The 27,377-nt window shown below is 43.3% G+C and overlaps 1 protein-coding gene across 1 annotated transcript in view; it reads left to right on the forward strand.

The window, feature by feature from the left end:
• LOC146857207 (interferon alpha-inducible protein 27, mitochondrial-like) overlaps positions 1 to 27,377 on the forward strand; it is a 69,579-nt gene that overhangs the window by 26,237 nt on the left and 15,965 nt on the right. The window contains exons 3-4 of the mRNA XM_085647685.1: positions 811 to 876; positions 2,397 to 2,558. Coding sequence (XP_085503811.1) covers positions 811 to 876; positions 2,397 to 2,558 — 228 coding nt within the window. The remainder of the gene's footprint in view (positions 1 to 810; positions 877 to 2,396; positions 2,559 to 27,377) is intronic.

Consider the following 27,377-nt stretch of genomic DNA (forward strand, 5'->3'; position numbering starts at 1 on the left):
CGATAAGAGGAGATTATGCATCCCAATCTAGATACAAACTCAGCATAAGCAAACCAGAGATATTAATATCATTATTAATATTCAGCATTTGTTAAGCGCTTAGCTACCGGAAGCGCTAGTAGCATCAGGCAGAGCAACAGGCGAGTAGTTATCAGGCTGTATTCTAAAATAGCCAGGTACTCAATAGCCTCCAGAAGGAGAGGTGATGAGTCCCTGTGCCCCCTCAGGAGACAAGACCGAAGACCAGAGCCCCCATATTGGCTTTAGGTAGCAGAATCCAAGTGTACATCATCTGGGACTCAACTTGACTTTGTCATAAAACCATTAAAGGTGTTATGTTGAAGTTTATGGGGAAGATTCAAAGTCAATAATCCTTAAGGCCCTGAACACAACAGATCTCATATTACTGTTTTGGGAACAAATTTCCATTTGCATCTAAAAGAGGATTAAAGTGGGGGACCGCAAAGTGGAGGTAATCGGCTCAGTGTTTTGCAGCCGGTGAAAACTGGCGTAAACCGCAAAGGCACATTGTTCACATGCTCTGTTTTACCCACAGTGGTATGTGAAGTAGCATACAATGTTAGCATGTTATTTTCCATTACAAGTTGGGCAACATGAAATTAGGCACAAAATGTCTGCACTCACCTATTTGCAAACCTGGACTATTCTCAAATGAGCGGGTGCGTGCAGTTATCCCCCCAATTTTAGTAGGATTTTATCAGGTCAATTGTGATCAGGTCCTAGGTTAACTGTGATGATAAAAGTGTTGTTTTCATTCATTATCAACTCTTTTCTGTGTTTCGTTTTTAGCATCGCAGGAGAAAGAGGAAAGCAGTTGTTTCTACTCTACGCTTACATACATCGCTGTGGGTGCAGGTAGGGTATTACCCCTTTCCTCATTCTGCATGTATCCTTTCATGGCATTCTTGTCCATCAAGGCTTGATAGAGGCACCAAAGAATAATAGGTTGGTGTTTTTGCAGAATTTTAAGATTAATATGGTTATCTAAACTTTGCGAGGCGCAGGTGCTCCTTTTACTCACAGGACCCTGGCCATGTCTATCGGTGCAAAGGTCAAGAAGGAGTAAGGGTACCACAAAGTAAGCCCAGTGGGGGTAATGGTAAGTCCCTAAAGAGGATTCATTTGTAAGGAAGACTCGGCTACTGAAGGACTCGATGGTGAAGCCTTCTGCAGTGGTTGAAATGAGACAACGAAACATAGGAGCAGCGAAGGACCAGGGAGCTCCAAAGTCCGCAACGTGCCATGGGCCTCATATGCAAAGTTTTGATGCACAACAGTGCAGCAGGCCTTCCTGCAGCGCTTCCGTGCATCAAAAGAAAAGGGAAGGAATGCGCTGCATCTACAAGATACTGCGCTTTCCTATCCTTCTAACCAACACAGGCGCACAAACAGCAGCCGTGCGCCAATGCAGACACACTAAAGTCGTGTTGCAAGGGCGCATGCGTTGCGGGGATGATTGTTTTTGTGTAGGAAGGGACACCTTCCTGTTCAAAAACAATAATTGATGGCATTTTCCTCTTTTATTTGTGCTGCAGAATGCAGCACACATAAAAAGAGGATAAAACGAAGAGAAATAAAAGTATTTCTCCTCGTTGTACCACTCCTATGCCTCCCCTGGGGAGGTGTAGGATTCTGACGCATACCCAGGTTTTCGATTCCTTGTAAATCTGGGGATGCTTCAGATTCCAGTGTTGCACTGGAACACCCACAGCAACACCCATGGAACGTCCCTTTCACTCAGTGTTCTGTGTGAAAGGTGCACATATTTGCAAGGCCATGAAAAGCCACGTAAAGTGGCTTTGCGTGGGCTGGTAAATATGCTGCGGCACATTGCGCCACCGGAGCATCAAAAAAGTGATGCTCCAGCGGCGCAAAAAGTGCCACTAGGGCCTCATGAATGAGGCCCCATGTTTTCTCTTTGCAAATAGTGTTTCCAGCCCCAGGGAATCACAGATGACAAGGAGAAACATTCAAATGGTGGCACTTTGAGACAAAGATGACAGTGTGGGGCAACTTCTGTATATTCTGCTGAAGGTTTATACTAAAAACAAAGCTAATGAAGACTTTAAACAATGGAAAGAAAGGTGATGCATAATTTTTTCCTCTATTTAAACACAAATTCCCTCTAACTTCCGCCTTTCTAGCGCATGTTCTGTAGAGGAAGACTGTGGTGCATTGGCAGTTCCAGGTTTGTTGGTATCATTAGTTGAATGAATGTGCAGAGAGGCTGTAGGTCAGAGGTGAGCTAGAGTGACAGGTAGTTATGTGTTTATACTGGAATAATGGGAATTTGGGCACTCTGGCATAGTTCATTGTGAAAGGGAGTGACGTTGATTGCTATTGTAACATTGTCCTCTGTCTCTTCTTCTGCACAGGGGCTGCTGCTGTTGCTGGCCCTGCTGTTTTGGCCGCAGCTGGTTTCACAGGAGCTGGTATTACAGCTGGGTCCTTAGGAGCTACAATGATGAAGATGACAGCCATCGCCTACGGTGGTGGAGTGCCGGCTGGATCGGTAGTTGCCTTCCTGCAGAGCGTTGGTAAGAGAAGGACAGTGTGAACTGGTGGAATCTCCAAGTTTATAAGGCACCCTCAGTCCGATTTGACGAGTTTTAAGGCAACCAGATTCAAGATGAAATTACTCACTCCATTGAGCAAGTTGCCATTGAAGCAGGGATAGCACAGCATTTATGTTTTTAGGTCTCGGCTAGATAGCCCATGTGCTGTCTCAAAGAGACATGTTGTTTTCAATCAGTGGGCTTCAGTTGCCCATAGGCCTACATTTGTTCGCTCTATCGTCACTCTCATATCCTTTGTCCCCATTTGTCCATGGCATGCATGCATCGTGTCATTTCTTGTCTTTAGCCCTCCTCCAAAGCAGGGACCAAGTACTTGTGTCCATCCACTGCTCCATTTTTGGGATATACTTTTTTCTTTGTGTTTGAGCACTGCACACGAGTGCTCATGTTTTCACTCGCTCTGTCCTCCGTCTCTTGGTGCCTCTTTCCCCCTCCCACCAAGCCATCTCAACCCCAGCTAGATCGCCCTCACATCCGAACGCTGCTTTATCTGTGCCAGAGATAGGTCCTGGAAAACGTTGGACGTCATAAGGCACATTCTCTTCTCACTTGTTTTACAACACTAAATTTATTGAACGCATCGTCAGGTGTTATTACATAAATTCATTTACATTACATTCATTTATAGTGCTCCTTTCCAACAATGACATGTAAAATTGCAGTTCTGTGTTTCACATAATAAGAAGATATTTTCTTTGTGCTTATTCTAGAGGCAGTAGAGTCCAAAGTGCCATCTTGTGGTCAAATACCAGAACGTGTGATACCCCAGCATAAAGAATATCATTGCTGCCTCCTCCTTGTAGGCTTCAGTTTACATGATTTAAAAAATTGCCTTATTCCTTTCCCACAAGAATTTGATTTTTTTTTTTAAAAAAAACAAACAATATTGAGAGCTACTATTACAACGATAATCTCTGTGGTCTGAGAAAATAGAATATTAAGTGTTTATGTTTTCCCACAAGATTGACAGAGTTGTGTGAATGTTTTATCGGTACCAGTATGTTTGGAGCAAAGAATAGTGTGTTGCTCAGAATGGTTGAAATGTGTGATTGAAAAGTGTGATGTTTATTTCTTGCATTATGTCCCATTTATGTGAGTTGTAACTTTTTCTTGTATTTTGTATTATGGAAGGACGATAAAGTTTCTTGATACAATTAAATTGATCGATTAAGTCGACAAAAGATAAGTCTTTAACGCATTTTGTTGTTCTTCAAAATGTGTCCTCACAAGTTGATCTGAGGTTTAAACAGTGGCAGTACTAGCAAATCTGTTGTTTATTCTATTACGGGCTCAGCTTTACTGCTCTTGGCCTACCTCCAATTTTTGGTTTGCCTTTCCAACAATGACATGTAAAATTGCAGTTCTGTGTTTCACATAATAAGAAGATATTTTCTTTGTGCTTATTCTAGAGGCAGTAGAGTCCAAAGTGCCATCTTGTGGCCAAATACCAGAACGTGTGATACCCCAGCATAAAGAATATCATTGCTGCCTCCTCCTTGTAGGCTTCAGTTTACATGATTTAAAAAATTGCCTTATTCCTTTCCCCTGGCTCAAAGTAGTAGTAAATACAAAAGCTAGCAGTTCAGCATATTCTCTAGGTAACTTAAATAAATATAACTTTTTCAGCAGCACGCGTCTTCCTAGTTACAGACTATATTGTTTGGCACGCTTTAGCGAAAGAGTGCCTCCCAAATGTTTATTCATGTTTGCCTTAAGTCATTAGTATCTGTAGCATTCAAGATCATAGCCCTCTGACAAAATGAGAGGGAAGCTTTTTTCAAAGATGTTATTGAGGGTTACTTCTTGGATGACCCACACAGTTGCATAATTTGATATTCATTTGCCAAGTTTCATAATACTCATAACGCAGAAAATATTGAAATACCCTAATATGCATGGCTTAAAAACATTAACATTGACAAAGCCCATAGCTCTTGCATCCAGTGGCGGCTAGTGGCATTTGAAAGTGGTGAGGCAAATCATCAGCATGAGGTCTTGAGACTCTCGGTTAACTCATACATGCCATAATGCCCGATTCAAGAGGGAGACTCACGATTTTTCAACCCATAAAACGGCTTTGTGATAGGAAAAGAGACAATATCAGCTGCTGGGCAGTGGCATGACGAGATTTGAGGGGGCCCCCCTGCAAAATACATTGAGGGGCCCCCTCTGAACTCACTCAGGCGCTCTCAGGCCAGGGGACTGTGGTGAGGGCCCCCGCACTGCGGGGGCCTTTGTTACGCCACTGCTGCTGGTTTACAGTAGGCCGGGTGATTGTCTTTGGATGGGCCCTGGTAGTAACACCTTCATACATACGCGCACTCTCTGGGTGTTGTCAGTAGTCCAGAGTGACACCTTCATACATACGCGCACTCTCTGGGTGTTGTCAGTAGTCCAGAGTGCCCTTGTTTATGAAGCTGTAGAGGTGCATAATAGTAGAAGGATATAAAATACAACAATATGTTTTGGACTTTGTAGGCATGCCTCTATGTCGACAATAAAAAGGAGGCCCCGGCAGGTGCTGTGAGTGCATAGGAGTGCCCCAGGTGCTCCCTTTGTTTTATATGTAAGCAGTTGGTGTGTACGAGGTTGGCATGGCATGTTGGTATGCATGCCGGGAAGCGAAGTCCCCGGCCTGTGCATGATCCAAATAAGGCCTGATTATCGGCATTGGTGGATTATGTGTCTTTGTTTCTCTCAGGAGTAGAAAACCCTGGCAGACGGGCAGTCTTCCTGGACAGAGTCTGATGCAGCCTTCATGTGTTACCAGCAAGCCCGTCACTGAGCATCACACAATCAAAGCAACTTGCATAAATACAGAAAAATGCCAGCAGGGGGAGCCCTAAAATCATAACAATATAAAACAATTCAAACCCAAGAGAAATGCAGAGGCAACTGGAAGAGCAAACTTTAACAGTCAAAAGACTGGAGTGTGTTTAAGTCGGAGATTTCAAGATGCCAGGTGTTAGACTTTTAGTATCTTTTCCAGTCCTGCTTATTTATTTTAATTTTTGGCTATGCAGTGTTGAGTGCGAAAATCAAGACTAAAGGGCCCAGAATGCAAAGAACAAAGCCAGAAGTGGAATTTGATAACCGTTCTTAGCGGCGGCCACTCCATTAGGGTGGAGGAGCGCCGCCCCACCTGCCATCACCCTCAAATAAAACGATAAGAAAACGGGTTTTAAACCCGTTTTATTATCGGTTTATTTTAATTCCCTGGACCTGCCCCCAGGACTCTGACGAGTCTTGGGGGTGGGTCCAGGGGATGACACTTCTAGTGGGGGAGTGGTAAGAACTCTCCTTACTGCGCATGAGGGTTTGGCTGGCTGTCTCAGACCGGCCAAACCCTCATGCGCAGTGAATCTGTCGCCAGCCCCAGCTGCGTTGCTTGGGCTGGAGAGAGCAGGCAGAGCTCCCAGTCTGCCTGGGAGTGCAAGTTGCCAGCGCACTGGCCAATCCTGACACTGCTTTCATGCAGTGTCAGGATTGGACGCATTGCAGTCTGGGAGCCTGTTCCCAGAAGCGCAAACAATCCTATGCGGCAGGAGATGGCAGCGTTGATGTAAGTTTTAATTGTTTTATTTTCTTACCCCTTAAACCCCCTCCCTTGCCCACCTCCCTCACTCCTCCTGCCCGCCCGCCACTTTGTCAGGGTACGGCCCGCTACTGCTTCTGATCCGAGCTTCCCCACTTTGTGTCGTTGTGCGTAAGGCACTTTTGTGTGTCCCCTTTCCCACAGTTTGAGAGTGTTGGCACTTAAAAACTTGCTGACACAGTAGAAAGAAAACTATTGTATAGCGCGACATTGACATTAACCGAAACCTTATACCTCATCCCTCGCTCTAACTAGTGTTGGAGAAAGCCGGGCTGGTAGTGCACAGGTACTGATGATATCCGGTGACAATGGTGTGGAATGACTATACACAGGTGCAGATAATACTACATTACGTCCCAGTCATGAGATGGGGGCACCCCGAGGAGTGGGGCGTTTTCAGGTGCAGGGAGTTTGCTATTGATCGGCTATAAAAACTGTGGAGAGAGCAAGATCTACTTTTTTTATGCAGATCTGATGGAGCGCTGTATCCACATGATCTTTGACAAAATCCAAGCTTCATGACCCTTGCTCTATCTGAAGCTTTTTTTATTATTAGATGTGATAAATAGGTGGCCATTGGGCTGTAGCTTCGTGCGTGTGTGTAACTGTGGATGCTGCTGGTGCTTGCATTATCAAGGCTCCCATGGCGGAGGTTCAAAACGTCCAGGACACAAACCTGCAGCGCGTGTCTTCATGGCGCCGGGTAATGAGAGCTTTAGCATTCCTGTTTAAAATGATTCAGTTAACCTCGTTATCACCGAGATGAAAGCAACTTGCACTTGAAATTAATTATCTGCCCTCTACCATTGACTACACTTTGAGAACCCTCAAGAAAAGACAAAAAAATCAGCCCTGCCAAGTACCACGCATCAGGACTAATGCATTTCAGTGTGGTGATCCGCATCACCGCACTGAAATGCAAAGTCACGCATTTACGGTCCTCCAATTTTGCAGATAAGCCAAAAAAGGAACCAGCATGTAGTACTTTTATGCCTATGGCCGGGGTCTTTCCCTCTCCCCTGAGAGCCTCCTACACTCAGCCGTTCACTGTAAGTCAAGTGATGCACTGTTCATTCGTGCACTGTGGGGGTCCAATGGCTGTGCATGTTACTGAGCAGCAGTCCCTGGTAGCCACACCCTGCAGTCTGGGCGGGTCTGTTTCCCCCGCATACGCGGGGGAATGTGCAATATCAGTGGGATGGAGTGATGCAGCATCCAAGGCTGGGAGTCCTCGAACACTGCAGGTGTTACCGAGGGGGACAGCTGCAGCCTGGGCTTCCGCCCATGGTGAGTGCTGGTCTCATACTTACACTGCCCTTGCTCGCTGAGCTGGGCAGTGTATGCCCAGGAAGGGACACTCCTGGTGCCATCGTTCTTGGTGTGGATGGGGAGGTGGTACCCGCTGCAGACACTGTATGCGCCTTGTGCATGTTTACTGAATGCCCCACAGTGGACGAGGCTCTCAATGTGCATGCAGTCACAAACACTGGAGACCTTTAGTCAAACTTTTTTCCATCTTGGATTTACAATGTGGGAGTGCGTTTGTCAAACCATTTCCCCCCTTGGATTTGTCAACACTGCCTTTTAAACTTACCTTTGTCTGCTTGCCTGTCAAATGTGCCTGTCGAAAATTACGATCCGGTAAAAAAATTCCCCGTACGACTCGTATCCGGTCTTTTTACCGTACGAATCGTACAAGTGCCGTACAAACTGCCAATTACGATTCGCATGGGAAAAAGTCCATACGAATCGCATTGGGAATTATTCCCCACACGTCCTCGGGTCGGAAAATGTGTCCGACACGTCCACGGACGATTCACCGTACAAATGTGAAAAGTGAAGTCCGACCGCGGAATTACGATCCATCCCGTGCGTCCGATGTTACAACCGTATGGAAAAAACACAGTCCGCACCGAACTCCCATAGCAACCATAGAGACATGTGCCTGCATACGCGCCGACCCCCCCCAGCCCCCGTATGTACGCGCCGACCCCCCCAGCCCCCGTATGTACGCGCCGACCCCCCAGTCCCCGTATGTACGCGCCGACCCCCCCCAGCCCCCATACGTACGTGTCGTACCCCCCGTGTATGTACACCCGTGTACGTTCGAGTCGTACCCCCGTGTATGTACACCCGTCGGCGTGTCGTACCCCCCGTGTATGTACACCCGTGTACGTTCGAGTCGTACCCCCACCCGTGTATGTACGGTGCGTACCCCCAGCGCGTGGGGGTACGCACCGTACATACACGGGTGGGGGTATGACTCGAACGTACACGGGTGTACATACACGGGGGGTACGACACGTACACGGGTGTACATACACGGGGGGTACGACACGTACACGGGTGTACATACACGGGTGGGGGTACGACTCGAACGTATACGGGTGTACATACACGGGGGTACGATACGTACACGGGTGTACATACACGGGGGTACGACACGTACACGGGTGTACATACATGGGGGGGTACGACACGTACACGGGTGTACATACACAGGGGGGTACGACACGTACACGGGTGTACATACACGGGGGGTACGGGGGGGTACAACACGTACACGGGTGTACATACACGGGGGTACGACACGTACACGGGTGTACATACACGGGGGGGTCGGCGCGTACGTACGGGGGCTGGGGGGGGGTCAGCGCGTACATATGGGGGCTGGGGGGGGGTACGGCACGTACCGGGCCACCTACTCTGGTCGTTTCGCGCCGTACTTCGCTTTTCCGGCACTTTTTCGGTGCCATTAAAATATCGCCGTCCGGACTGCTGTCGGTTCGAATCGTACTTCCTGGGTCGTGAAACGCTGCCTGAAAGCGTCCCGACGTCACGTCGCAGCATTCCCGGATCACATTCGTATGTATATTTTCGTCGGTCGGTGTTTTTCACGATTCGTACGGAAATGGTGTTTCCGTGCGAATCGTACTTCCATGTTTGTAAAGTTTTCCGACCGGGTACGAGTCGGACGGAGAAAACTCTCCGACCGACGGTTCGTACCCGGTTTTTACCGGATCGTAATCGGCACCTAATGTATGGGTGTTGGAATATCACGGCTGTGACCGTGTGAAATATGCCTAAGCTAAGCTTACAAAGCTGCCTTCTACATCTACCAGGCCTGCTTATCTAAAGTGGTTCACTGACACATCGATGTCATAAATATTGATATAAAAAATATCGATGATGTACAACAAAAACATCGACTCCTGTACTTGAACATATCGACTAGAAAATATTAATGTAAAAACTATTGATGTATAAAATATCGACTTTTATATAAATATAAAATAAAATAATATATATTAAATATTAAATTTCACTTTAACAAAATTAAAAAAAAATAATATACAGTTTAATATAATATAACTTAATAGAAAAGATGAAAACACAAACATAATTATTTATACATATATATTTACTTTGAAACAATTGATAAACTATTATTTTTAATTTATGTTAAAAGTTAAAAATTATATAAAATATACAAATATATATCAATGATTTAAAATATAAAAACACAAAATGTTATAATACATTAAAACATTATACTGTTAAAAAATATTTAAACTTCAATTTCACAATACAGTCAGTGCAAGTATTGGATAGCTGAGGGGTAAAAATAACTATTCCCACTCCAGTGAGTGCAACAGTAGGGTAAGTGTTGGATAGTGGAGTAATTAAATTTAGTATTCCAACTCCATTGAGTGCAACAATAGGGAAAGTGTTGGATAGCGGAGGGGCAACAATTACTATTCTCTCTCCAAAGAGTGCAACAGTAGGGAAAGTGTTGGATAGCAGAGGGGTAAAAATTACTATTCCCACTCCACTGAGTGAAACAGGACAATAAGTGTTGGATAGCGGAGGGGTAAAATGTACTATTCCCACTCCGGTGAGTGCAACAGTAGGGAAAGTGTTGGGATACCGAAGGGTTAAAAATTACTATCCCCACTCCAGTGAGTGCAACAATAGGGAAAGTGTTGGATAGAGGAGATGCAAACATTACTATTCACACTCCAATAGATACATTATATATGAAAAAATATAAATAAATAAAAATAAAAAATAAAAATAAATCAAATATATTAAATATATAAAAAGAAAACATATTATAATATTAATTGCATATAATACCTACAAATATTATATAAAATAAAATAAATACATTAAAAAAAATTCTTTTAAACTGGAAAATATTTACAAACCAAAACATTAATCAATACATGAAGGTACTTATTTTATTTTCTACCCTATAACACCACACCAATAACAACATACTTCAATATTTAAAAATAGATGTACTTCCATAATTAACATAATTAAGAATTAATTAAAAAATATTATTAATTAAAAAAAACAATTAATATTAACTACACACACTTTAACACTATTATGTCTACAACACACACCTAAATTAAACTATAAAATAATAAAACACAATTTAAACATATTTTTAAATTAAAAATATTACTATAAAAAACGAATTAGAAAGTAATTAACATTTAATTAATACCCACCCTTTACTGCTTTAAAAGCAAAAAAAATCCCAAAATAAATATCAAATAATTAACATTAATTAACAACTATATATTAATTATTTAAACACAAATTACTTCCCACCCTTTACCCCTATAAACCCCAAAACACACACCTAAAATTAATTACACAATTACCATATTTAATGACCAATTAATTAATTATAATTAATTGAGAACAAACTATTAATTCATCAATTAAAAATAAATTACTTCCCACCTTTTACACATATAAACACCAAAACACATACCTAAAATTAATTACACAATTGCCATAATAAATGTTTAATCAATATCAATTAACAGATAATTATTAATAAAAAAATTCTTCCCACCCTTTACACCTATAAACCTCAAAACACACACCTAAAATAATTACACAATTACCATAATTAATTAACAATTAAATTATTATTAATTACCAACCAATTATTAATTAATTAATAATAAATTACTTTACACATTTAACACTGTGCCATCTCAATTAAACAAATATTAAAAAATAAAAAGTTATCAATTATTAATATAATTAAATTACTTCCCACCCTATTCCTCTATAAACTCACAACCCACTACGGAACTAAAAACGCGAAATTAAAATAAAATAAAATTAATAACTACTACAAATTTAACACATATATTAAAAATAAAACAATTCTTATACAAAAAACATACATCAAATACATTCAAAATATAAACTAAAATACATAACATGAATTAAAAAATCGATATTTTTAACAACTATATTTTTGCAAATGATATTAACCACTTTGAAATTTGTAAAATCTATTTTACTTACCTTAAGTCGATATTCTTGCTGGCGATATTTCTGAACCACGATATTTCTGACTCGATATTTGTGCAACTCGAAATTTTAAACTCGATATTCTGTCTGCACACCATCTAAAGTACCCTTATACCAGTTCACTTCTGAGCTGCCTGCAGTCAGTGGGTGCCAGTCGTGTTACATAATAGATTGTAGTTATGGCCTGGCAGTTATCCATTGTGTCCAAGAGCAAACCTATTGGTTTCAGTCGTGAAGTGAGTATCAAGAAAAAGTGGGTGGACAATAAAATCATTGTTTTTCTTAACTTGAAAAAGAGCGTAAAAGTTGGCATTCAATTTATGAATCATACTTTGTTTTATTTGAGTTATTTTGTGCCATATTCCCAGATTGAATCGGGTTTGTCTGATGGCCCCTTCCTGTGCTAGAAGATTTAATTGTACATAATGACTATTTTGCACAATTTGTTTCCCTTTCTCACAACTATTTTTCAAAACTGTGCACGTTTTTGTCTTTTCACATGTTTATATCGGCTTTAACAAGTCAGATATTTGGACTTCAACGGTACTGGCTTCTGAAGGTTATCATGCCCTCCCCCGAAACCCCCTTCCTTCCCAGATTTAAGTGTCTCTTACACCCACAGTCTGACAGCAGGACAATCAGCCACCTAAACCGATTGAGAATGGATTCAGAAGCAGGGTATCTGCATCTTGTTTGTTGCACTCCGTTCTGATGGACACCCACCAAGTGCTTGGAAGCGTGCCCTTCAGCCTTCCTCACAGCCCTACAAAAGCAAACTCAGACAAGGACATGAACATACTAAGCTGTGTCGAACAATGAAGGGTTTTGCTGCATAAGGTGTTAACCTGAAAGAGTTATGTAAACTGGGAGACACTTCTGCTGTGAAATACAATTTTGTAATCACTCTACAACCTAAGGGGTAGGCCTGCTGTACTGGTGCGAGTTAGCTGGATCTTTGCAATCTGTTGTCGAAAGCGCGGATCTAGAAGGCTTTTGCAAGCCTGAGACAGCTCGCGATGCAGCGCGCGCTACGAAATTCGTTTTATTTATTTAATTGTTTGCTTACCTGCAATTATCCATATTCCGGTTTTTAGAACCCCCCACCCTGCCCCTCCCCCGCCTTACTGCCCCACGGAACTCCCTCCACGGGCCGCGGCTGGAGACAGATAGAGGGAGACAGATAGAGGGAGACAGACGGAGGGAGTCAGAGAGAGGGAGACAGAGAGAGAGGAAGGGAGACGGAGAGAGGGAGGGAGACAGACAGAGAGAGGAAGGGAGAGAGAGAGATAAAGGGAGGGAGACAGAGAGAGAGTGCTGAGAGAGAGAGAGAGAGATGTATGCCGGGTCCAGTGGCTCAGTGGACGAAGGAGTCCGCTGCAGGGGCCTGTGTTCCACCTCATGGTCACAGTTGTTTTTTTGCTCTAGCCCTGCCCCCTCCCCCAATGACCCCGCCCCCACCAGTGCTGCCCTCGGCCACAAACCACACTGTAAATGTGGCCCCGAGAGAAAGTTTGTGAGTACCCATGCTCTAGGATGACAGTCCTCTCACTTCTGATGCTTTGCCTTTAATTCTTGGCACATGTGGTTGAAGAATGCGTGGCAGACATGCCACAACTGTGCACTTTTCACTTCAAATAAGAACTGCCTTGCATAAACCTGCTTGCTCCCCCATGATCCAAATATTTCAGTTTTGTGCAGAAGTATCTACACCTGTCTCACCACAACACACGCATATTCAATGCAATAGGTCTCGCATTTGTGAGCGTTTAAGCTATTGGCATTGAAAATGGCTTTTTTTTTTTTTTAAGAAACACATATATAAAAGGCATTGTTGTTTTCATTGCCAAGAGCTCAAGCCTTCCTCTGAAATCAGGGACAGCTTGACCCTATTATTGCTGTTGAGTGCTGGGTAATCATTTTAAGGGTGTGCTGTGGGATATGCTGAGTTCCGTGTTGGAACAGTGGTTTTTGTCTATGGTATGTTTGGTAGGTTCCTGGTGGTTAGGATCTGGCTGGCCTGGGAAACACAACAGCTGCAGCTGCTGTGCTTCAATAAAGGTTTATAATCCTTGTTTGTTGTCCTGCGGTGGTAGAACATGTAACTTCTTCTCTGAGAGGCTGTTGCCTAGGGTTTTTATCTTTGTGTTTTTTCATTGTCCAAAAAGGGGAAATTCTTTGGAATGATTTAGTTGAATCCTTTTTTAAGTGCGGTGTTAATGTCAGCTTCTCAATAGTTTCTTTAGACCCTTCTAAAAATGTCTGTAATTAATGGTTGTTATTAGCGGAACCACCCTCCGTTCACCCTATTGTCTCTGCATATTTTTGGTGCCTCTTATTGGCCTTTAATGATGGGAAATTTGCAGACTCTGACTTCAATACTATGAGACACACATCACTTGAAAAAAAATCCTATGTGCTGCTCAGATCATCGTGATGCCCTCGAATGACCAATAAGAGAGAGGACTGCTGCTAGAAACTGCAAGCAGGGAGAGGAGGTTAGTTTAAGAAGAAGTGGTTCTGTTTTGCGACCACGTGCTCCTGCACCACCCAGCAACTTTTTATTGCCTTTGGGGGCTCCCCTTACCTATTTCCAACACTTTTGGCTATTTCAGCACTATGGACAATCCAACGCTATGCATGGTGCTCATGTTTCGTGGGATAACATTGACCAGTCTCTTGAATGGTGACTACTACCATGTGGTCTCATATGTGCTGCATTTTAATTCTAATATGTTTAGTATTATTTCTTTTCAAATTAAAAGTTGCCCCTGAGAGGCAAAGTAGCCTTAGAAGCCCAACATTCCCCGGTGCACAGCATCCTTGCAGAACGAAGGTGCAGCTGCATCTTTTGATTGGGCTAATAGATGCCTAAACTTTCAAGGGTATGGGAAAATACCAAGTGTTCAGGTGTAGTGAATAGAGTTCATGTTTAGAATGTTGTGTTCACAGTTACACGCAGAGGAATAAAGACGTGTAATAGCAAGTTCCTTGTGTCATGTATTCATTTACGAGTACCCAGGCTGGGGAGGATGCTACAACTAGCGAGGAGTAGGGAGTACTGTAAACCCTGGAACCCAAAGAACAAGAGCACTCTCCTAGAGAGTTTTGCTGAAGTCCAGCAAACTGCTTGTGTGTGCCACCTGTACCTCAGTCGAAGAGAAGAGCGGCGATTGGTGTATGTGGAATAAAAGTGCTACTCCAGTCAGAGTGAAGCTGTTGAACGAGATGAAGGCATCTCAAAGAACTTTACTTATCCTTGGCCAGAAATCTGCTGTGAAAGCCGTGAAAGAGGTACTGCGCCACTACGCAACATTGAGATATAAACCATGCAAAATGTTAACGCTAAAGGTTGCAAGAACCAAGTACAGAAAAACACCTAAAGCAGCAATTGAAGTGCGAGAGAGCGCTAGCAACAAAAATAGCCAAATACAGAAAAGCACTAAAGGCAGTCAAAACCTGGGGCCTTATTTACAAAGAATTAATGCTGTGCTGTGCTGCAAGACATTTGGCTGCGCCGCGCTGCGTTAATTCCAGTGGCGGCTGGTGGCATTTGAAAGTGGTAGAGCGTAAAAAAAAATTGGGGGGTATGAATGTAATTTATAAAGAACGTATTGAAGACGTACCTTCATAGTCATTAAATAAAATCTTCCAGATAATCTGGTAATAGTTTATTGAATTCTGCATTAAGCTTTGCTACATAAATGCCTTTCTTTTCTTCATGACTGCTTCAGTATGTGGGTCTATTCTCAGCCAGGCAGATAATTGACACCCTGCAAATTCTTCTTAGGCCACAATTATATACAATACTATGGAGCGGCTATGACAAGAATTCAGCACCTAGTCACAGCCTGACGTAGACAGGATAGGCATAGTTTTCTAAACTGAGGAGCTTCCGTCCAAACACTTGTAGAAGTAAGTACAATGGCAGTGATGTATCCGGGATACGCGCTGCTTAAGAGAACAGCGATCCCTATACTAAATCAGTGTCGTCCTTTGACAAACATATATTTAAGCATACAAAAGCTGTTCAATGTCTTTTAGAAAACATAAGAACAAGCAATTCAGTAGCTAAACAAAAGCATCTTATTTGTTATGAGTTAAAGCTGGCATAACACTGTTTTCTGTTATCTAAGCTGCATGCATGAGTCAAGTAGCACTATATGAAACCCACAACAACCTTATTACAGATTAATTTAAACCATCTATACATGCAGGCATAGTAGCTCAGTAAGTTAAATATTTGCTGCTAACATTTGTGTTTAATTAGCTGGTAACCTGTTTGAATCCATGCAGGACAAACTCATTCTTCCGATCTTGTTAGTTTGAGTACGTTTAAATTAGGTAATGGCCAGGCCTAGCAGGATAAATAACAGTGCAGAGCTTGAGGCGGTATAGAAATAAAAAGCACATATTATAGCAAGATATACTGGCACCTGAAGATGGGGGGAGGCCGAAAAACATAGAATACTGGAAAAGCCCGCGCTGGGAGGCTTTTTAGAGAAACACCAAGGGGTCAGTCTGAATCCACAACGCTGCGTCCTGTTAGCAGAAAGTGCAGTCTGCTTTCCTTACTGCACGGAAAGGAGTCCTTTTATCACTTCCCAACATCCTACACGTAGATATGTAACATGCATATAGTACGTGCATAGAAGACACTTTAGCTAGAAGTTCACATAATGGCGCATTTTCTTCAGAAAAGTGTAATCCGTTTACCGCTGGTGTATACCGATAAAGACGTCAAACGTGTCTGTCTGGAAAATCGTGACAAAATTAACTCGTAACAAAATAACTTCTTGGGGCTGCACTACCGAGGGGCCACACAACATTTTGTGCACAAGCGCCGGGTGCGACTGTTGCTGGCCGAGACTGGGTAACCCGTTTCCGAAATAAGTAAACATATTTAGGAAAATTAAACTAAAATAATACTCACCATCCCACGCCGCCTCCGGGGTCCCGACTCCCGCCATCTGCTGTATGGTGATGGCGGCCTTGAACTCCTTCCAGATCATGAGCGTGGTGGTGATGGTGCGCATGGGCACGCACCTCGGGAACCTCAGCGATGTTTCATTGATTCGTGTGTACAGCTCTCTCCAGGTTGCGGTTTCTTTCATGCCACCCACAATGACAATGCTAAGCGTTTTGAGAATGTCGAGGCAATGCAACTTCTTGTTGGATGCAGTCGCGGCTGGTAGACTCACGAGTCATGATGCTGCCGGATGCAACTTTACACAGGAGCCAATGACAACGGGGAGAGCGCCCCAGCCGCACCATTTTCTCCTAGATAAAGAAAAAGGGAGAATGGGCGGTCGTGCTCGAGAGCAGGGTGGGAGTGGCTTACCCACTATTGTGGGTACTGACTGTTTGGTCAGTACCCACAACAGTGGGTAAGCCACTCCCCCCTGCCCTCGAGCAGGACCGCCCCCAACCAGGCACTTCTGCTTTCTCGCAGTGCGAGAAGCAGGAACATAAAATGGTAGTTTTTACTGTTTTATGTTTCTGCTTCTCGCACTGCGAGAAAAGCAGTAGTGCGAGAAAGCAGTGAGGCGACGCCCAAACCCCCCTATGGAGGAGCCGCCACTGGTTAATTCTAAAGCACAGGAATGCGTAATATCTAAAATGATATGACGGATCCCTTTGCTCTCCCCTGCGCTGGCACACAATTAGCTACCATGCGCACGACGCAGGCACCCTTGCTCCTTGGTGCAAGGGTGCCTATGACACAGGGATGATTGTTTATGCGCAGGAAGGTGTCCCTTCTGAAATGGCATTTTGAAACTTATATGTGTGCTGCATTAGCACACATAGAAGTTTCAAAACTTCATTTTTTTCAATTAATGTATATATGCAGGAAGGGATGCCTTCCTACCCATAAACAATCACAAGAGGTGATTTCCTCATTCTATTTTGATGCAGAATGCAGCACGCATAGAAAGAGGAAAAAAACCAGGAGAAATGAATACATTTCTCCTCGTTTCACCTCCCTACGCCTCCCCTGGGGAGGCATAGCCTTCTGACGCATTTCCAGATTTGCGATTTCTCGTAAATCTGGAAATGCAGCAGGAGCCATGGGTTGTGTGTGTGAACCTATTGCACGCCCCTTTCAGGCAAAGTGTGGCATGTAAAGGGGCCATGTTTACAAGGACACGAAAAGCCACGCAGGGTCGCTTTATGTGTCCTTGTAAATATGGGGCAGCAGGTTGCACCGCTGCTGCGTCACAAAAATGTATGCACCAGTGGCGCAAGGGGCTTGTAATTAAGCCCCCTGGTTAAGAGATTATTGTGGTACTTATCAAAGGCTAGGTAAAGAGAGACATCATACCACTGCGGCAGGTGAAGTGACCCATGTAGAATACTCCGGGGTTGTGAATACGGAGCTGTAGTTCCCTGAACTGACACCACAGAAGGTGCAGGGTGCGTTCCGCACAACTCGAAAGTTCTTCAAGAGTTAAAAAACTCAGATTGCCACGGGGAAAAAAAAGCTTTGCCCATTCTATTGGGTCATAATGACCCTGAAGCAAGCACATCGCAAGGACTTACAGAAGTTATGACTGGTGTAAGTTATGATGAGCAGCATATACTCTCATCATCATTAAGAGCCACAACTGGTTATGATGGTGCTGCATTCCTAAAACCACCTCTTCCTTTGAATACAGCCAAGAAAAAAATATTGGCGCACGATGGACTGCCAGGATTCAAATGTTTTATGATTTCATTCATGCACTGGAAGAAGTAGATAACAAGAACATAATCAAATACCTGAACAATCTTGCAGTTAAAGGAGTAAAGGAAATATTGCCGAAAATGCCACAAGTAGAAGAAGTCTCTTGCCCTCAAATCAAAGAGGCGCTCAATTTCAAGTTCAATCTATTGCTAAATGTTGACTACGAAAGACATATTTTCAGTCACGAAAAACAAAAAGTTGATGAAACGATTGACAAATTTGTAGAAAGACTTGATATGCTTATCAAACATTGCTGATTCAATGGATGAACAAGCTATTGGGTTAAGATGGTTGCTTTTCTGATTCCTTCAGATGGCGAATACTGAGAGAAACGTTGAGGCTAGAGCGAGTTTTAATGACTACCAGAGCTGAGGAACGTGCCAAAAAACAAGCATGGCATGTTGATACTAAAAAACGTTATTGCACATCAATCCTGGAAACAGCACACTCGACCTCTCATACATGACAACAAATATGAAAAGTTCAAAAATGTGAAAGATGAACAGCCCACTACTCAAGAAGGTATTGTCTTATGAGGTTTGAGAATTGGCATACCACTTTATGAGCACACTTAAAAAGACCAGCCAGCGAGCTACATTGGAGAAGCTTGAGCTGAAGTCCACTCTCCATGCTGCTCTTCCAGCTTACTAGTCGACTCCTCATTCAACATCGGTGAATGTCCTGCCATCCTGATGTGTGATGACAACCAAGTTACCACAATGAACCAACAGGTGATCTACAACAGATGGCGAACTTCATCAAACAGATTTGTGCCATAAGCAAAAGATGAACGTTTATGCCAACAAGCATCGATGTGCCATGAACACTACTTTCAATTATTTTCTTTTTTTGAGTTTTATATAGCGCAAACTAGACCTGAAGATATCAGGTATTAGAGCACTGTACATGAGCGCCAGTTTAGTTACAGATGTACATATTCATTTCTTTTGTTAGGCACGGGGAGATTAAATGATTTGCCCAGAATCACAGGATGTTGGGCATCGTTGTCGAGACTAGAACCCGGTTCCCCAGCTTCGAGATCGACCACTCTAGCCGTAAGGGAGGTTATCGAGTACTGATGAGACAACAGAGAAAACAAAAATCTAATGCTCCCTTTGAAGCTGAACACTTCAAAGTTGTGACTAGAAAAGGACACATGGTGGCTGCTCACTGTCCTGGAAAGTCCATTACGAGAGATTCTTCACACTTCAGGCATTAGCCTCATCATTCACAAGTACCTAATGTTAGAGATGAGACTGGTTCGATTGAGACTGTATCCAGCCCCCTGGCTGTATCTGTCCTTACATCACCAGTGCCAGTCATGGATGCTTTTCTTCTCTTCTCCCAGCCTCAGAGCACACGATCTGGGCGTTTGGTCAGAGCTCCATGACAACTTATAGAGGAGCTGTAATGTGTATATTTATGCGTGTAAAATTTACATTTTTATTTAAGAATTCGGCAGAAGTAGGAGCATATTTTCAAGCCCCTATTGCTGTAGGAACGTCACTTTTTATGACTTTCCTGTGGCGATAAACCCTTTGCCTTATTTACAAAGCAGCATTAAGCTCCTTGATGCAGCTTAACGCTGCCTTGTAAATAAGGGACCCTTTCATTCTACTGTGGAAATATGGATTTTTCTGGTCAGTTATGTCCCCTATCTTGGACCCCAACGGTTTCATGTATAAATCACAAGTACATGTATGTTCCCTCCAGTTCCAGTTATGAAGACGCAAACACTTGTGCGTCCACCGTCAACATGTCCTCTTTCAGATCCGCCATGAATGGGCCGGATATTCCATTCCTAAGTATGAAAGGCCACCGGCTTTATATGGTTCATTTATCCCATTTTTCAGTCCAGGCGAGTAGGCCCTGATTCTGCCATCAAGCCTTTTCTGCCTTCTGCCTCTGAAAGCTCCAGTCTGAGCTCGCATCTGTATCCATGAACTTTGTCCTACTCCCTGCGCGGCTAACGGTGCCTGACTCCAGCCTGTTGCTTGCCAAAAACTGTATTTCACCTTCAAGATTATCTGCTCTGCTCCGCTCCCTATCCAATGCATTCCTGTCTAGTAGTTTAAGTAAACATTCTTTTAGCTACCGAGCAAAAGGCCCGGCTTCTCTGTCTTTATGCAAGTAATTCATAGCCCTGTTACTATGGAAGATTTCTGCCCTCGCATCTAGTGTAGACACTTAGACGCTTGTACACGCACTAACGGACAGTATAGTCAGTATAGAATAAGATTCTATCCTAAGAAGACCTTTCTTTTTGGATAACACAGTTCTTTAAACATAGGATGTTAGATATGATTTGGGATTAGGTTGACATAACCCCAGACTTCTGTCTCCACATGTAGAGCTAAATGTCAAGTCCCCTTCAACCCCTAGTTACACGTCAATCACACGTCATACTGCTGCGCGCGCATCTCTGCCAAGTATTTCTGCTGACATTACGAAATTCTTTCATGGAACCACCTATTTATGACATCATATCCAATGACGTTCTTTAAGTTACGCCCAGTTACACCTACTTTAGCTACGCATGTATGTTCTTATCTTCATTATCAACTGTTACGCCTCCGGCATCTGTTTCACTGTAATGCCTACTGTATATAAATGATTACTTGTCAATAAAGGGGCCCCTTCACTTCCTGAACCTTCGTGGTGATGGAATATGGAGTCCTCGATTCGAATCGATTTTGGAATAAAGCCCGTTCCGAACCTCTAATACCACGGATTCTGCCTCTTATTTTACTGAGCTATTATTATAGATTTTCCGCATCAAATTAAGTCCCGGTAATTAAATTATTTACCACATAAATGGCGCCCGAACAGGGACACTTTCTCATCTCACGCGCCGGAGGTGCGTTGCAGGCCCGGTCTCCTGTCACAGCTGGACGGACAACAACGCGTACCCACAGGATTTCCTGTATCTCCCTCCTGCCGAGCGGGGGTAACTGAGGCTGCGATCAACACCCAGACGAGGCGGTGAGAAGTGCGAAGTATCCCGACCAGAGCCTAGCTGAGAGAGCAAGATCCGAGGTATACAGAGGCCCACCAGTTTTCCGAAGTTTCCGAAGTTCCGAGTCGAGTCCAGTCCGGTTCAAGTTCAGTTCAGTTCCGAGGCCTTCCGTTCCGAGCTACCCAGTGAGTACCATTATCGGGGAGGCGTTCTGACGTGCACATAGGTTGTGCCGGTCAAGACGGGTTTGGGTACACAAATCCGGTCTGCACTGTTTCAGCAGTGTATCTGTACTGTTTAGCAGTATATCAAGTATGTCTAGTATATGAAGTCAGATTTACCTAGTTAGTATCGAGTATTATGCTTAGTGACTAGTTCCCTAAATGACCATCATTGTTGTTCATTAAATGTTAAATGTTAAAATGTTTTAAATACGTTCTGCATATTGTGGTGTGAATGACTGTTCATTATTGTGTTTCGTTGTATTAAACGTGTTCAAAATTAGGTATCAGTTCAGTTCTCAATATGCCGCTCTTTTCGAAATTAAGACAGATCAAAACCAGAAAAGGGGTACTCGAAGAAGCTGTTCCCATTCCTCCTAGGGACACTCCAGGGTACTTCATGTATCATAAACATGGCCTAGACGCCATATTATTTCTTGATCTATGGGTAGACTACACTAAGGAATTACCAGAAAGTCAGAGGTGGCCCGCAGTTGGGACCTGGGATGCAGAGTGCATCGTGAAAGTAGAGGAAGAATTATGGAAAAAGAAAGCTAGACAATCACAGAAAGATGCCATTGAATTATGGCGTAAAGAATCATACAGACGTACAGAAAAAGCACGTAGACAGGAAGAGAAAAGTAAGGAAAATTCAAATAAAGTTCGAGAAAGTGTATTAAGTGAAGAAGGTACTCGAGTAAAGTCAGAACAAACAGACAGACAAAGAAATGCCCTTATGAATGGTATGTATCCTCTTCTGGCCGAAGGACTACCTAAGGCTACTCCGGAGATACCAAGAGACTTGCCACCCCCATTGTTTCCGATAAAAGCACATCCCAAAGGACATCCCAGAACCGCAGAAGATGTTTTTCTTTCCTCTTATTTAGACGACGCAGCTCCCGAGTATACTAATGCTGCGCCACATAGACCGCCTGCAGAGGGGGTTCAACGCCAAGACCCTCTTCCGTCTGTACCTCCGCAACAGCAAACTCCGACACAAGTTCAGGCAAGCACATCTGCTTCGACATCTGTATCCACACCTATAGTTGCTATATCACGTTCGACGAATCCTTTCACATCCAGCACCCCAGGTGGGGCTACCGGAGGTACATCAAACATTTTTTCCACGCCACCCAGAGTAAATAAACTTTCCTTTCAAGAATTAGCTCACCAACGTACGCCCAAACTAGTAACTCCCAACACGCTCAAGGAACTTCTAATAGATTGTAGATATGACCCGGTGCCCGGAAAAGGGGACGAAATGATGCTAGCATCATTACGTATCCGACGAGCTGCTATATATTTAGGGAAGCTACCAGGAATGACTACGCACTTAGAAAATATATATCACTTTGTCCAGTCAGGACGAGATTCCGAAAGTATTGACAGAGCCATGGAGTACCAAAAAGTGGAAATACAGGGGGAACTGTTACGTTTCCTCATAAATTGTGTGATCAGAAATCAAGACCGACCAGGGGTAAATCCGAAAGAAATGCAAATTCTTACCACATGGAGTCAGAATATATCAGAGGGGAGACATGATAAACGATCATGTATAGTAGCTATGTGCCGAAAGATCCGCAAAGAAATAGAACGAATACACGAAGACAGATTAGCAGTAGACGAACCTGAACAAACCGAGGAGGAGGAGGAATTAGAACTGCCCACAGGACAGTTAGAAACCATGGCCTATGTAGGTAGAGGAAGATCTTGCAATAATACTAGATGCTTCACTGATCCGATACGTCCGGTACGTCCAGATAATAGCAGAAATTTCCAAACTCCTATAATAAATATAAGGTCCCCCGAACATTCGTTCCAAGCCGCTGACAACCTACTCCGAGAACGAAGGGGTTATCATATACTCGATTCTATGGACGAACAAGAATTAGCCAGGTCAGCCGTTCATTGGGTTGACAGTCCCGGAAAATATAGTGATGATACACTAGCACACACGTTTTTGAACCTCGCCCCAGATGAACAGCGCTTAGCTGGTACCTATATGATTCAACAACTCCTTATATTATATAAAGGCCAACACTCCGATCCTGGTCCATTACCTGATATATTGACTAAATTACTCACGAATAAATGGAGAGGTTCAGGTACTGAGTTAATTAGAGAAATACTAGAATCCAGAAAGCAGTACATTCTTTTTGTATGTCCCGAACATGTTTCACTGCCCATCAAGGAAAGAACGACGTACTATATGGATAGACAGAATCCCTTACGCGAAGTGCACCCGATAAAAGGTGATGACAATCAGTTTAAACGTGTGTTTGTATACACACCCATATCTAAAATAGAACTATTGGAAATGAAGAAGGTGGTACCCAGTCATGACAAAGACCCAGCGGGTTTCCACCGTGAAATTAAAGACATGTTGCTCATGGGAGAGTATACCTATCCAGACATTATGACGATATTGAAGGTATTAATGCCTGCGGGCATTTATGAAAAACTCAAGGAAAAGGATTGGGAGGTGGGAGACCAAAAGATAGATTGGACAGCATTAGAAAACGAAGAAAAAGCTCGAGGTCCAGGTGCAGGGCTTGGGGAGAAGACCAAAACACTACCAGGTTTACTAGTACAGGTACTGCCACGTTTATTAACTACGAAAAAGGAAGACTGGGGTGCAATCTCAGCCTGTAAACAAAAGCAAGATGAAGACACTTGTGATTTCTACGCCCGATTCGAAAAATGTTTTGGTATAAATAGTGGAATAAAAGCAAGTAGCGAATCGTATCCACATCTGTTTGTGACAAAGTTAGTTGAAAATTCTTTGCCCCAAGTTAAGAATAGAGTATTGAAATTCGAGAGTACCTGGCAAGGTAACACTCCGTCACAAATGTTACAAATGCTACAGTACCATCACAATAGAATTAGAGAGGAACAAGAACATGAACAAAGACGCATGAAAGACACGAAAATGAAAATGCTAGTTTCCCAGACAGTTCCAGCTGACGGTCATAAAAAGGGTATGACACAGTCCAGTGTTTCAACAGGTCCTGTAAAAGGGACGGGCAACTATTGTAAACAGCCAGGTCATTATGTACACGATTGTCCAGTTTTAAAACATAATATCGCCATAGGTAATACAAAAGAAAGACCACGGCCACCTAGACAGGATCAGAATCAACAAGGAGCTCCGCAGCATGCACAGTCCATGCCAGCTCCGCAACAGTCCATGCCAGCTCCACCACAGCAGCCTATTGCTGCCACACAAACAACGACACGACAGATGTACCAGACCGCACAGTATGACTATCCTGATTATCAACGATACTCATGAAACAGCCTAGAGAGGGAACTTGGCTTACCCCTTATCGAGGTCCCTGTAGATCAAGAAGGACCTTATGTACACAGTGAACTATTAGGTCAAGACAGAAAATTTTTACTTGATACAGGGGCAAGCCGAACAACCATAAAACGTAGTGAAGTTCCAGGGGCACCCCTCTCAGGCTCACAGAATATTTCCCTTGGGTTTTCAGGAAAACCTATCGTTAACGAAGTATCACAGCCTCTTCCCCTTACGATTGGTCCTTTGACACGAACTACAGATTTATTGCTTACTAAATCATGCCCAGAAAACTTGTTAGGTATAAAAACTTTGAAAGCTCTAGGAGCTATAATATGTTGTTCTCCGGAAGGAGTAAGATTGTTTTTACGTGATTTCAAAGGGCACTATGTGTCCCGAGACATGGATTCCCGACTGCAGACTTTACCCACACATTTATGGGCACAAGGCCCTACAGATGTTGGTTGCATGAACATTACACCATATCGAGTTACACTAAGGGCAGGAGTGGTACTACCACGAATGCGACAATACAAGTTACCACCAGATGCTGTAGTGGCTTTACTGCAAATCATTGACGAGCTTATTGGCCAAGGAGTGGTTGTGGAGACCGACTCCAATGTATGTAATTCACCGATAATTCCGATTCTTAAACGAACTGATCCAAAGGCTCCGCCAGTATATCGATTGGTTATTGATCTGCGCGAATTAAATAAATGTATTGTACCACAATACCCCGTAGTTCCAGACATTTCTTCATTACTGACAGCTATTGATTCCGAAGCAACATTCTTTACTGTAATTGATCTCAAGAATGCCTTTTTCAGCGTCCCAATAGATCCGGAAAGCCAATACTTGTTCGGATTTAGTTTAAATGGACGAAGCTTTAAATTCACACGCGCACCTCAAGGATTCACAGAAAGCCCCAGCATCTATAGCCAAGCACTGAAACGAGAACTTGACAGTATACACATGCCAGTCAACACTGCCCTGCTTCAATATGTCGATGATCTGCTGATCACCGCTAGAAGCGAACCTGAATGTGAAAAAGCCTCACTGACGGTTTTACATTTTTTGGCCGAGAAGGGGCACAAGGTGTCCCCTTCTAAGCTGCAATTCTGTGTCCAGCGAGTTGTTTACCTTGGTCACTCGCTGTCCAAGGAGGGAAGGCAGCTTACACCAGATCGCATCCAGTTAATTGCTAACATGCCAATACCCAAGACACAAAAGGAGGTGCGGGCTTTTATAGGTCTCACTTCATATTGTAGGCAGTGGATCCCTCAGTATGCATTTCTAGCAAAACCACTCATTCAGTTGACAACACAGGAGGCAGCCACATCGACTGTCCTCCCTTGGACACAGGAACATACACAAGCTTTTGAAAGCCTAAAGAAAGCTTTATGCCAAGCACCCGTTTTAGCAACACCATGTTACTATAAACATTTTACACTCTTTGTTACAGAACGCGAAGGTACTGCTTTGTCAGTACTCACACAGGAACAAGCAGGATCACACAAACCGTGTGCTTATTTTTCTAGTACATTAGATCCCGTAGCCCAGGCTCTGCCTGCGTGCCTGAAATCAGTGGCAGCAACAGCTTTAGCAATTAGACAAAGCGATGCCATAGTGTTAGGACACCAATTGACAGTACAAGTACCACATGCAGTAGAGGTTCTCTTGAACCGCACACAGACACAACACTTGACTATAGCACGACTCACTGGTTACGAATTAACATTGTTTCAGCCACATATAGAAATCAGACGTTGTAGTACATTGAATCCTGCCACACTGTTACCAGTAAACGGAACAGACCCACTTGCACATGATTGTATTGAAGTTATCACTATCACGACGAAACCCAGACAAGATTTGACAGACGTCCCATTGTCAGATCCAGACCTGACGTTGTATGTAGATGGTTCATGTATGAGAACAAGCACAGGAGAGTTAGTGGCCGCGTATGCAGTCACAACAGACACTGAAGTCATTGAAACAAATCGTATTAATACCTTGTCCGCTCAAGCAGCAGAGCTCATCGCTCTGACACAAGCCTGTATTCAAGCTACGAATAAGAAAGTCAACATATATACTGATTCACGTTATGCATTCGGAGTTGTACATGACTTCGGCGTGCTGTGGCGAGAGAGAGGTTATTTAACTTCTCACGGTACCCACATCCAGCACGGACCCCTTATTCATGCCTTACTAGATGCAATACATCTACCTACTGCAATATCAATTATGAAATGTAAAGCTCATACGAAAGTTACTGATATCATTTCCCAAGGCAATGATTTAGCTGACAGAACAGCTAAACAGACTGCTCAAACCCACACGTCTGACATGACAAAGACAATAGTTCCGACACCAACACATTGCATGACGGTTAAGGATCCCGCTCTTGACGTAATTGACATACAGACACATGCTACACCAGAAGAAATAAAGAAATGGACTGAATTAGGAGGGACCCAAACGGATCAAGGATGGATGACGAAGGAAAAATCTGTGTGGTTCCTTCCTGATTCAATGGTCCAAGTTATCATTAACACTGTACATAGTCCAGCGCACCTAGGAGAAAAAGCTATGCTAGACAGCATTCAACACATTTGGTTCAACAAACATTTACGAGCAGCAGCTAAA

This window comes from Triturus cristatus, chromosome 3_2, assembly GCF_964204655.1.
Source record: "Triturus cristatus chromosome 3_2, aTriCri1.1, whole genome shotgun sequence".
In the NCBI taxonomy this organism is placed as follows: Eukaryota; Metazoa; Chordata; class Amphibia; order Caudata; family Salamandridae; genus Triturus; species Triturus cristatus.